Here is a 12,980-nt window from a genome sequence, read left to right as displayed (position 1 = left end):
AAGGATGAATGTAGCTTTGAGCTGTTCCAATGAGAACATTTTGTATTGCTGTGTCTTAATAAATTCAGTTGCATTATGAAACGCCTCTCTGAGCAAAGCTGAAGGACAGAATATCATGAAATAATAAAGGTTTCTCCCGCCTCATTAACTCAATCAGCTCGTCGGTGTGGGAGAGAGCTAACTTTGCTGCTGAATCTGCAAAGGATTATTATTGAGTTTTTGTTTATTTATGTGCAGAAAAAACCTGAGCGTTTTATCAGAGCATGTAGTTGAATCAAGACAGAGAGATTATGTTTGATTTCTTTTGTATCTCATATGGCCTTTGAAAAAAGCTTTCATGCACAAGTGACTTTTGTTCATATTAAAAGATAACAAGAGAATACAAGGATATAAACAAATAACAATTAGTGATAAGCAATAATTTCATTTATATTATGCCAAAAGACCTTAAATAAACTTTTGCTGCAAGACTGTGCATGGTTATTTTGGTATATCGGACAAAAAATTAAAAAAGCATTATTATTGACCAATTTAATAGTTTAGTCACCATTAAGAGTAAAACAAATAAATGCATCCCTTGTAAAATTTGAGTAAAACTCACTCATGATTAGTTTTGCATATGCAATACAGATTGGTTAGGATGCACTTAATTTAAAAATGCTATGTTGCTACATTTGTAGTATAGAAACGGTGTCTAGAATATATAGAAACAAAGACTAAAGCATGCTAAAACCTTCTCAGAAAAGTTGTCACTAAATTAAAGTAGTTTCACACATGCCTAGTTTGCATGTGAGCATGTTTGTTTGTTAATTAGAGCCTGTATTAAGTGAACGCCCTCCAGTCATGTCAATTCTCCTCCTGTGTGGGGGATCACAAACTTTTGGCTCAAAGTCTCGTTGCTGCTTTGCTGTCAGTGAGATCAACCCAGAGGCAGCTGGAGCTTTTTGATAAAGGTTGTTTGCCTGCGTTTCAAAGTCATGTGGATCTTTCTCTTGGAAACACATAAACAGTTTAAGAGCTGCATGTCTCAAAGCAGCAATCAGAGAAATGTCTGAGAGCTATTGCCAGAGGTAGAAAATGTTCTGCAAAGATCTTATTGGAAAGAGACGTGTTATTGCATCAGCTGAGGTGCTGGATTTCCCCCAGAGGAGGAGCATGTCATAAGGTCTAATCCAATATATTGCCTTTCATAGGAAAGTAATAAAACAAGCCCAGCAATGAGGTGAGGAAGGATTACATAATGATAAAATACACACATAATTTACTAATTAGGGTCTATTCCCCATTGTTGGTGCCCCATGATGGATTCATCTGTCTGATGCAAGATCATGTTATATAAGCCTATTGCTGCCTCAGACTAAAACATGTACTGGTGAGCTATATCTGACAACCTTTAAACAACTTTATCAACTGCAAATAATCATAATTGCAACCATTTTTTTTAACTGTCACGTCACACATCCACAAGGAAATTTCTCACAATTTTTCTTTTTTATTTTCTTTTTTATTTATTTTCAGTATTTTTAATCACACTTTTTAATGTGAAAACTGGATTCCACAGACTGGACTGGACTGGACACACAAACAAAAACATATATATAAAATAAAATATTTACTTATTTATTTTCAGATACACAAACCTCTCTCATCTTTCCATGTTTTTTTCTTCATGCAGTTTCTTGAAGAGAGATGTGCTATTATTTGGTGGAGAAGTCATTTTCACAAAGGAATCACCAGTAAATTTCACAAATATTTACTAAGAAACGGCAAGAAACATTTAATAAAATGTTACATTTTCAACTAGAAAGATTGAAATAGTAATATAAAGGACAACTATATAGTTTCCTGTTTAAAGATCCATTTATATTTGATCTTTGGAGCTATTAAAAAATTATTTATGTATTCATTTACTTACTTTATAATAATAATAATCATAATCTAATCTTATGATACTATTGTCTTTGGTAGAGCTGCCTTTGAAGTGGTTTCACTATTGATTCAATTTTGCAACATTGACAAGAGTTATAAAATGGAATTGAATCAACATTGGACTAAATTCATGTGAATAATGACACTATTGTCTTTAGAGACGTCATAACTAATGAACTTTGTAACATCAATGCTACCACTGAACTGTTTGGAAACGATCTGTATAAAGTGCTATATAAATAAACGTGACTTCACATGACTTGACTATCGCTCACTCTATCTCAGGACAAGACTTTCCACCAATGTGATCATCTCAAATTCAAATCTGGCCGTCTAACGATCGCCAGCTGGCCTGAGAATTCACTGACGTAAATTTCAGCATTAAAGAGCTAATTATGAGCTTGATAGTGTGAAACAGAGGGTCTGCTCTAAACTGGCCCCTGTTGCGCTAATATCCTCAATTATCCTGCTAACATTAGTGACACTGATGTCGCCTTTTAAATGTCAGCGCTCCAGCAAAGAGCCAAACAATTATTCAGCACTGAGTCAGAATGACCTCACAGACCCTGTTGACAACAAATCCTCCAATCAAACAATCCTCTGCCGCACTGATTTAGAATTAGTGATACTTGCTAAGGCAAAATTCACTTACATCACTCAAACTTTGGCTGTGGAGTTTGTGGAAATCCCTAATCTCGAATATTACATTTAGATGTACGGCTCATCTTGCACTGTTTATTTTTCATGCAGTTTGTTGAAGAGAGATGTGCTATTATTCAGATTTACGTAAACTCAATGAATAATATGGAATAAAACCATTTATTTAGTAAAAATAATAGGGTAAATAGGGTCGATTTCACGTTTTCTTTAATGCTACGAAGCTCAAACGTCTGATATTTACGTGGCAAAAATGAATCTGCCTTATTCTCTCTATTTTACGGCGAGTTAAATTTTAATGTTGATGCTAAAACTTGTGATTGCTTCAACATCAAAGATCCAGAACCCTCACCACATAAAATTTTCTCCTCATCTTGTTCTATGTGCAAAGAATTGCAGAAAAACACACAAGCAAAGATAATATTTTGGATGAAAACACTGAAATATTCAAGTCACACAGATTCTACTGGCTTCGATAACAGTACAGTCTTACTGGGAGGACTGTCAGAGAATAATATATTTCGTCCACCATGAAATACACATGGTCATAACGGTGTGCAAGCACTGTTTTTGAAAGGTCATGCAAAATTCGAGTGTCAGTGAGCCCGGTCTCTTGTGGGTGGCTTGTGTTTGGAGTATATTGCACTGTAGCTCTAATAACAGTTAAGCTGTTTTAGCTCGGACTCTATGGATCAGCATAGTGAAGTTATTTGGCCTGATTTATGATGGCGTTGCATAACAATTGCACTGCAGGCAATCTAATTTCCTGCAGCCGTTTGTGTGTTAGAATTGCATTTGGTTTCTTTTGAATCTATTATTATTTAAATTAAGATTTAAAGTTCACATTATAACATTTGCTAGCCATTTATTTTCATAATTTGACGTATTTTCAAATAGGAAGTCATTTCAAAGACATTTTTCCTTTGAAAAGCATGCACAATGACTAAGAACATGTGTTGAAGTAAACATAGTAAATTTTAAGACTGTCACCTCAACACATTAATTTTTTTTTGTTTTTTTTGTTTTTTTTTTATGTATCCCTTAATTCATTAGCATGCATTAAATTTATCAAAGGTGACAGTAAAGAAGACATTTATAAGCTTATACAAACATATTTCAAATAAATGCTGTTCTTTTGAACTTTCTATTCACAAAAAGAATATTCACAAAAAATATTAAGCATAATGTAGAAAAGTTTCTTAAAGCAAATCGGCATACTAGAATGATTTCTGAAAGATCAAGTGACACTGAAAATAGGAGTAATGATGCTGAAAATTCAGCTTTGATCACAGAAAAAACAATTCATTTGAAAATATATTCAAATGGAAAACAGTTATTTTAAGTTGTAAAAATATTTCACAATATTACTGTTTTTACTGTATTTTTGATCAAATAAATGCAGCCTTGGTGAGCAGAAGAAAATTTTAAACTTTTAAAATCTTGCCGACCCCAAACTTTTGAACAACACAGAACCTTTTCATACAAGCCGTGTTATATCGCATAATTTAATTTGGAAGCTTTTCTTTTTCTTTTTCTTTTTTTTTTTTTTGGTGAACAATTATTTTTATTGAGAACAAAATACAAATAAAAATAATAAAAACTCAAATAATAATCCCCCTCCACCCACCCACCAGGCAGACCCACACCATACATAAATTCAAAAGAAACAAAAGATTTAACAATGTCAAAGGTGGCACTCCGGTTCTTCAAAGTTTTTGTCTTTGCGCCATGAATACGAGCTGTAGATAGTTCCATAGAAACAATGTCCAGCAAAGATAAGCTCCATACACATCTGGTCATTGAATGGGGAGGAACCCAGCGACTGACTAACATTTTCTTTGCAGCAGTAAGAGCAGCTAAAAGTAAGTTTCTCTGTTGCGGAGACAGAGCCAATTCAGAAAAAAACATTTAAGAAGAAAAGATCTGGAGTCAAAACCACATCCTTTTCTAATAGGATTGATATGTCATGAGCAAGCTGAGTCCAGAAAAGTGCAGAACATTCCCAAAAAAAATGTAAATATGTAACGAGTGCCCCCTGCGGACATAAATTGCAATTTGGGGAAGATGACACATGCATATAGAAGCGTTTTAAAGAGGACAGATAGTCTATGTAGTAATCTCCAATGTATCATCTGATGATTTGGGGTTTTTTGAGGATGATGTGATTGTCTCCCAAATTTGGTCAGAAAATAAAGTTTGTAAGTCACCACTGATATCCTTAGACCAGATAGTTGTTATGGATAATGGTTTGTATGATTGTTTGAGGAGAAAAGAGTAAATAACTGAAACAGAAATAACAATTATCAGTGGGGAGAATTACTTTCCGCAGGGTACGTACAGGTAATTCTGCATCCCAGGGAACTCCATATGTGTGAAGCGCTGACCTAATACTGGTATTAAAGAGAGACTTAATATCTTGAAATGATTTCAGGCCTTTATCATCATAAATGTCAGTAAAGGAATTTACTTTACATTTAATCCATTGTGAACAGAAAAATGGGTTTTTAGCTGATAAAAAATTATTATTGTGGAACAAAGGTGAATGACGATGCCACCTCAAGTTTGGCTCTATCTTCCTGGTCACCGTTCTCCAAGTAGAAATAAGATGTGTTATGATAGGGCCAAAACGAAGTTTACATTGTCTAAGTGAGACACCAGCAAAAACCAAGTCCTCTATATTGTGTGGAGAAACAAGAGACTCTTCAATGGCCCACCATGAGGTTGACACATTTGGTTTAAACCAGGCTGACAGTGCACAAAGAGTAAAGGAGTCAGCGTATAATTTAAAATTTGGAAAGGACCAGCCACCATCTGATCTGTTACGCTGTAAAGTAGATCATTTAATTTGGGGATGCTTACCATTCCAAATATATTGAGAGATTACTGAATTGAGTTTTTTCCAATAGCCAGCAGGTCGAGGTAAAGGAATCATAGAGGAATAGAAATGAAAGGTGTCATAGAATGAAAAACTGTCTTTACCTTGGCATAGTTAAATAATAACAGTTCTGTACATGGAAATGACATACCGTGAGCCTCATACACCAGTTTCCTCCTCCTTATGTAAATCTCGTGACAAAAAAAAAGACCACTGAAAAACAGGCGAATCAGAACATAACACCGACTGTGACGCTAGAGTCGGGATAACTATGCCCCCAACATTTGCATAAACCCGCCCTTGCTCTAGGCCAGCCGCCAGCTGAACCATCAGAAGTTCTGCAGGTATTGTAAATAAACGCGGACAACAGCGAAAATGTCAGACCATGGAAATAAATGTTATGTTCCAGGCTGTGCAGGGGATGTGAAGTGCAGGGATGGGTTGGTGTCTTTATTCAGAAAGGTACGGAAAGCAAATAACACGTTCTACTAAAATAACGCGAGCCACTAAAGGGACAATTGCTAGCTGTAGCCTGTTACATTGCAGTACATAAAATTTCACTTACCACATAAACAAAGTAAGGAGAGATGAGGATGATGGCGAATGATTTACAGATCCTGAGCACCACTGACAAGCATCTGATCTTGTAAAATGTGTGGTAAGTACTGCCGCTCCATAATATAAACAGTTTGTGCGATCGCGAATCTCGAAAGTGAAACTATAACGCGATTGACCGATCGTTCAAAAGCAGTTTCAATGCCTCGCATATTAATAACGGCTCCCTGATGACCACATTTTATATACAGTATAACTACCCGACGATATAACTGTGAGAGAAAGTATTTAAATATATATTTAAATATATTTTCCTCCCTGTGTTTCCTTCTTGCTGTGAGTTACTGAAATGAGCTGCACTGTGAAACAGCCAATCAGAGCAGAGCTCAACATTGAGCGGCACTGTGAAACAGCCAATCAGAGCAGAGCTCATTATTATTCATGACCCTGCCAAATAAGCCAACAACAGACCGTTTCATTCTAAGGAGAAATCCTAGTATTGTAAATGGACATGTAAAATCGTTTCTGGAGATTTTTTTGCCCTTACCTAAGCCACATACCTTCTGTGTAGATATCAGAGAACAATTTAAAATACTGTATCAATGCATTCTATGGCACCTTTAATGCGATGAAGGATGTTCATTTTAACAACAGATATTCTTGCATGGAAAGAAGTAGGAAGATGCGTCCAATTTGCCAGATCTGAGGTGACTTTAGCCAAGTTTTTGTTCAAATTTTTTGAGACAATATCCTGCAAGGACGGATAGATATCTACACCTAAATATGTGAAAGAATGCACCACTGGAATAAAACTAGAAAATGTTGCAGACCCAACACAAAAATTGAGAGGCAGCAGATATGACTCTGTCCAATTAATTTTGTACCCTGATAGATAACTAAACTGATTGAATAAATTTAAAACATGGGGGACTGATAGAACTGGATTGTCTAAAAATAGCAATATGTCATCTCCAAATAAAGATATGCGATGTGAAGTGTTTTTAATGGATATAGGAAGTATAAGTTCTGACTGACGTACAGCTTGAGCAAGAAGTTCTAGAGATAAAGCAAATAGTAAAGGTGAAAGAGGACAACCTTGGTGGGTGCCTCTTCCAATTGACCTATTGGTAAGCCCCTTCCCTCGAACGCAGACTAGCCAATGGCAGTCGAGTATCAGTTGCACGGGGAGCGGAACTCGGACATCTTTAGGTTTCAGCGCCATAGAAAAACATTTATACACGGTTTTATGGGGTGTATGCTTCAAAAATGGAAAAACGATGTGTTTGGGGTACTTGTAACACTGATTCCAGGTATCCTGAGAGGATGGGCAATATAATTTATTATATGACATTTCCTGAATCTAAACAAAACAGAGCAAAATGTCCATAAGTATTCAACCCCAATAAAAAATGAAGACAAAAACTTTAACTTTCTGGTTATCATACACTCATTAAGTTTCAAATTTCATCCGCTCAAGCAGAACGTTAATGTTATCTTGTGCTTTAGCAAGGTATCTCTGGCTAAAACTAGCTAAGGTTAAATTTAGTGAGTCCATGCTAATGTACAAACCTAAATAGCGGACTGTGCTTGCGTCTTGTACAGTGTAGGTCAAAAACACATAAACGAAGGTCTACATTTCAGTGCCTCTCCATATTAAACTGGTTAAATGTACATTAATTTAATCGTACCCTACAATACATGAATAGTGTTGATCCTGCATGTTGTCATCCGCGATCGTGATGACCGATCGTAATGTGAGACTTCTCCCACTTGCATTGTGATCTCTAAACCCTTGCTTCGAGTTGCCCACCATATTTATTCTTAAATATTTTATAAATCCCTCCATGGAATATTTAATTCCCATTTGGTGGCCTTCTGCGCCCAAAATTGTGTAACTAAGTAACTAAGGGGGGCGGGGCTTACCGATAGGTCAATTGGAGGAATCTTTTCTTAACAAAAATTGACATGTGTTTATTGAACCAATCAGGTTTGTCTTATTCAGCCTTTTATTTGACAATTTAATTTGAAGATTTAAATAAAACCACCTTTATTTATCGGTTAAACACTGCCAAAGCTTTGCTTAACAAAATTGGAGCAAACATCTTTGCTCTGTTACTATTTGTGCAAATATTTCTCAGGAATTAACTATTTATGATTGAGCCTTCAGGGAATTTGATCTGGCACAGTGTGTGTTTAGAAGTAATAATGCAGAATCCAGCGCTGCTGTTCAAGGGAAGAGAACAGTGCTGCTGAGGAATACAAATGCAAGTCTCTCTCTCTCTATCTCTCGCTTTTAAATCCTCACACACACACCTGAAACGGGGCTGTCATCCTTTTTATCGCTCTCTCTCAATATATGCTTCAAAGATGGCTCATTGATCCTGTATGTACCGGCCCAGCACACCTTGTTCTCCTCGGTGCCTCCAGGGGAGACTATTAACACTTTCATTGAGGCTTATAGGAGAGAAGTAACACCCCTCACTCCCATTATTCTGTCACTCTCACACTCGAACCCACACTCACATTTTATAACAGTCAGAGAGTAAGAGGTGAGATTACACTTACAGAATCCCATCCCAGGGACAAAATGGTGTCTATCACAGCCACCAAATGTCCAGTTCGGCATGTCAATCTATCAAATACCTGGACACATAAATATACTGTTCAAAAGGGGTCAGTAAGATGTTTTAAAGTGCTTGAAATTAGCCTCTTATATTCACCACGGCTGCATTTATTTGATAAAAACACAGTAATGTGAAATATTATTGCAATTTAAAATAACATTTTTTTTTTATATTTCAGTATATTTTAAAATGTAATTTATTCCTTTGATGCAAAGCTGAATTTTCAGTACCATTACTCCAGTCTTCAGTGTCACATGATCCTTCAGAAATCATTCTAATATGCTGATTTGCTGCTCAAGAAACATTTCTTATCGTTATCAATGTTGAAAACAGTTGTACTGCTTAATAGTTTTGTGAAAACTGTGATCCATTTTTTTCAGGTTTCTTTGATAAATAGACATTTATTTGAAATAGCTTTTTTTTTTAAAGTAGAAATCATTTGTAACATTATAAATGTCTTTAATGTCACTTTTGATAAATTTTATGCAATTTTATGCATCCTTAATGCATACCTTAAAGAATATGCATATTTGTTTGTCTGTGGAACACAAAAGAGAAATTTTGAAGAATCTTTACATAGCTGTTTTCAGCAGTTCACAGTGACCATGCTTATCAAGCACTAAAATCATCATAAAAGTAGCTTATATGATTTGTGCACATTTGAAGTCATAAAATAACTCTTTTTGTGTTCCAAAGAGAAAATAGCAGCATATTGGTTTGGATTCAAACACAATACATTTCACAATATCAGGAAAATTAATTAAACATTTTTAATCCATGTTTTAATTTAAAGTAAATTAATCCTTCATAGGAGCCAAATTCAGAATGGTTTATATTTGCAGTTCAATCCAGATGTAGTATACATTATGAAAAGGATATGTATCAAAATAATGCTTGTGCAATGCATGCCTCACAATAATGTTAAATGTGGGTTCCTCCCATAATGCACCTTTCTGCTGCCATCTGGATGTAATTTTCTGACTGTATTTGTTGTTTCATGCATATCTCTCTCTCTCTGCCTCGTTAATGCCCGTTGGCAAAAACACACATTTCAGAACATCTAGAAGACCCATAAAAAAAAATCTAAAAGATTATATATATATATATATATATTAGCACACTCTTGTAGTGTAATGTCTATGGGTCTTCACCGAAAAACTGCAGATAATATGATCACTTAGAAAACTAATAAGTACAACTCACTAATTTAAATCATCCACATAACCCAAAAAGGGCTCGGGACGTATAAGCAATAGCAATGTCTGTCCTAGCAAGCACCACTAATCAAACCATTTTAACTGCACTTCAGAAAGGAGATCTTGTTGTGGTGAATTTGACGCAGATCTTATGGAATTGTGTGCATTTATGTCCTTGTCCTTTTGTCCGTTGTAATCAGCTATGCACTGAGAGGCTGTTGAAGGCTCTTCTGGCTGATTTCATGTCAAGCTGAAAGCTCTGTGTTCCCTCCCAGGTGTTTTATGCTCACTTCCTGTACAATTCAAACGGCTGATTAATAGCCTCACTTTGACGGAAAAGCTAAATGCTCTTCAGATGAAATCAGTTCCTTCCACAGCCCACTCACAGGCTGTCAATGGACTTTTTCCCCTTTCTTTGAATCGAGTATTTTTTAAGATAGGAATTATGATCTTTTGAAATACAGCCTGAAAATAAGCAGTCTGCATCTTCAAAGGCACTCAATCCGATCATCCTGGGATGAAACAAATGGAAAGCTGGGGCTCCAGAAATTCATAATTAATATAAGCATTTATAACATTTTATTATACAACATTTGGCAATTTTTCACACTGACAGTGTCCCATTGTGCAGAAAAAGATGAAAGTAGTAGAAAAATCACTATTTTCCCCAATCAATTTCCAGAAGATTAATACGATGAGCTGAAATTACAACAACACATGCCAGAGTTGACAGATGGGAGCTACGACCTTCACGTGAACAGCATAAAAATGAGTTTTTATGACTACCACATTACACCAACACATATTCAGCATAAATTACAATTTGTATAAATACAAGATACATTGCTGCCATTTGGTCCCAGACAAATCACAGTGTAAAACAGATACCTTTTAAAAAGGCTCATCTCATACGTCACAGGTGATGCCTCCATTTGTTATGCATTACTGATTAGCAGAGCTATGACGCATGGTAGCAGTAAACATGTCAAGTCAATGGCTCGATTCCTAAGTTATGGATTAATTTATTAGTGCTGCTCCCAATGCCAATAAACCTTTGGAATTAACCGCATCCCATTGAAGCTGAGCCAGTTGAAAGAGGTCACCGGGGGACAGTTATGAACCATCTGATCATACAAAAAGTCAAATTTTTAGGTTCCTACTCCAGTCTAAAGCACTTGGCACGTACTCGCAAAATCATTCGGTGCCGTGAGTACAAGATTAATGCTTTATCGTCTTTGGGTGTGCGGTTTAAGCTTTGCTCGATGTCAGGAGTAGAAAAAGGCTTTTCGGTGTAAGTTCTCGACCAACTCCGGATGATTGGTGTACTTGTGGTCTTCCTTATATTGTGCTTCTTCTGGTTCTTCCTCTCCCGAGTTTCGGAGGGCTGTTTCACGGTGCATCGATGGACGTACCAGACAGAGTGGGCTGGCGGAAAAGGCGACAGGACAGAGGCTCAGTGGTGAGGACACTAAACTGTATCCATTCGACGTCACACCAGAGTGCTGATAGTCATCTGTGCTTCATCCCAGCTGGTAATCGAAACCTCATCCAGTCTATTTACGATCTTCACCAGATCTTTCTCTGGAGAAGGAGGACTGGGAGTGCTGGCGTTTTTCGTGTTGGAGGATTCAGTATCCCTCGGTCCGTCCTCATCCTCCTCCTCTTCCTCAGTAATCGAGGACAGCCGTGTGGCGCTTCTAGGCTTTTCTGCTGGTGGCTGGTAGTGGCACTGGCCGTTCAGGAGTCTCCGAAGAGGCATAAGAGGCACAATGTCCTCGCCCAAGAGCTGCTGCTGGCAATGGCGGAAGTCGGATTGGCGCTTTAGTCGCTTGAACTCCGTGAACGCCGATGTTGAGTTTTGGTACAAGCTGAGCGCTAATGCTCGGGCCTTTTCCACCTTCGCCAACAGGACGGCGTGGCATCGTAGAACCACTGCTTTATTCTTCACCTGATGCCTGTAAATCCACGCAAAGATCTTTGGCCGGAAGGCGTCAGCGGTGCAGTATGTGATACGATTGAGGGAATAGAGGTGGACGGGCTTCTTTTTGCCGCCTTTATCCACCCCCATGCGGATGCCGTGCAGCCCAACGGTGAGCTTCATCTTGGCGCTCTGTTCGCCATAGTTGCTGCGAGTCCAAATCTTAGCCACCGCCTCCTGCGTGCAATCCTCGCCTTTAGCCATGATGGTGACCGCGCTGCCCAGGTAACGCACGTTGTAGATGGGTTCCTCTTTGTTGAGCTCCACTTTCTGGCGTTTGCTGTGGAAAATGCTTCCCAGCCAGTGAAACGGGCAGTCAGGAACGAGGTCTGGACAGGAGTGGAGCAAAGTTGAAAGCAGGGAATGATAAGTCAGTCCGGCTCCAAGACTTTTCGGCTTGCTTTTGGACTCATTCTCCACCAGCACAAACTTGCTCCTTTTCCAGGGCAGCATGATCCAGGCGGAGAGGAAAGGATTCAGCACTCTCCCCCAACCAGCAATGAAGAGTATTCTGATGTGTGTGTGTTTTTCCAGAGAAGCACAGCAAATGAAACTGCTCTGGCACTCGCTGACGAGAGACTGAAAGCAGAAAGGCTCAGCTGCTCTGCTCGCTCCTCCTTCCTCTTCCTCCTCCTCCTGCATCACTGAGTGCTGATCAGCGCTGGGCTCGAAGCCTCGGCGGTCCTCATTTAACTCATTCAAACCCCTGACCATCTCACCTGACGGTTTGTTTTGCCGGCTCTGACCACTGACCCTGAGGCAGAAGAAGAGGGTTCATCCTTGTGTTAGAGTGCCTTATGAGAATGCTTTGACCTGCTGGGAGTCATTTCTATCGTCGGTGTATACCATCACACCGCCCAGCTCTAATTTATGTCATTCAGCCTCTGGAAAAACTCCAGGAAACGACTTTACGTAACGGCTGCAAATGAAAGAAGGTGCTAGAACAAGCACGTTAAAGTGGTTATTAAATGTTCAATGGAACAAGTGCGTAGGCTGCAGATCCTGAAACGACTGGAGAGACATTCGCTTCTTGACATTTGAACATGTTCACAATTGAAAGGATGAATCACCTTCTTATCAGCTATAATTTCACTACATTTCAAGCCAAAGAATAAGAACTTAAATGCATCTTACTTTTCTGCTTTAGACTTTTTTTTGGTGACTAT

The 12,980-nt window shown here is 38.0% G+C and overlaps 1 protein-coding gene across 1 annotated transcript; it reads right to left on the bottom strand.

The window, feature by feature from the left end:
* Positions 1–11,325: 11,325 nt before the first annotated feature.
* LOC306860674 (protein FAM43B-like) lies at positions 11,326–12,267 on the bottom strand (the record flags this gene model as incomplete). Its single annotated transcript, XM_079402488.1, has 1 exon — positions 11,326–12,267. One exon carries the CDS (start codon positions 12,265–12,267, stop codon positions 11,326–11,328), a length of 942 nt encoding a protein of 313 aa, XP_079258614.1.
* Between the last annotated feature and the right edge of the window lie 713 nt (positions 12,268–12,980).

This window comes from Barbus barbus (genome assembly GCF_936440315.1).
Source record: "Barbus barbus genome assembly, chromosome: 41".
Taxonomy (NCBI): Eukaryota; Metazoa; Chordata; class Actinopteri; order Cypriniformes; family Cyprinidae; genus Barbus; species Barbus barbus.
Note: the sequence above shows the minus strand (reverse complement) of the source record. Positions and strands in the feature narration are given on the sequence as shown.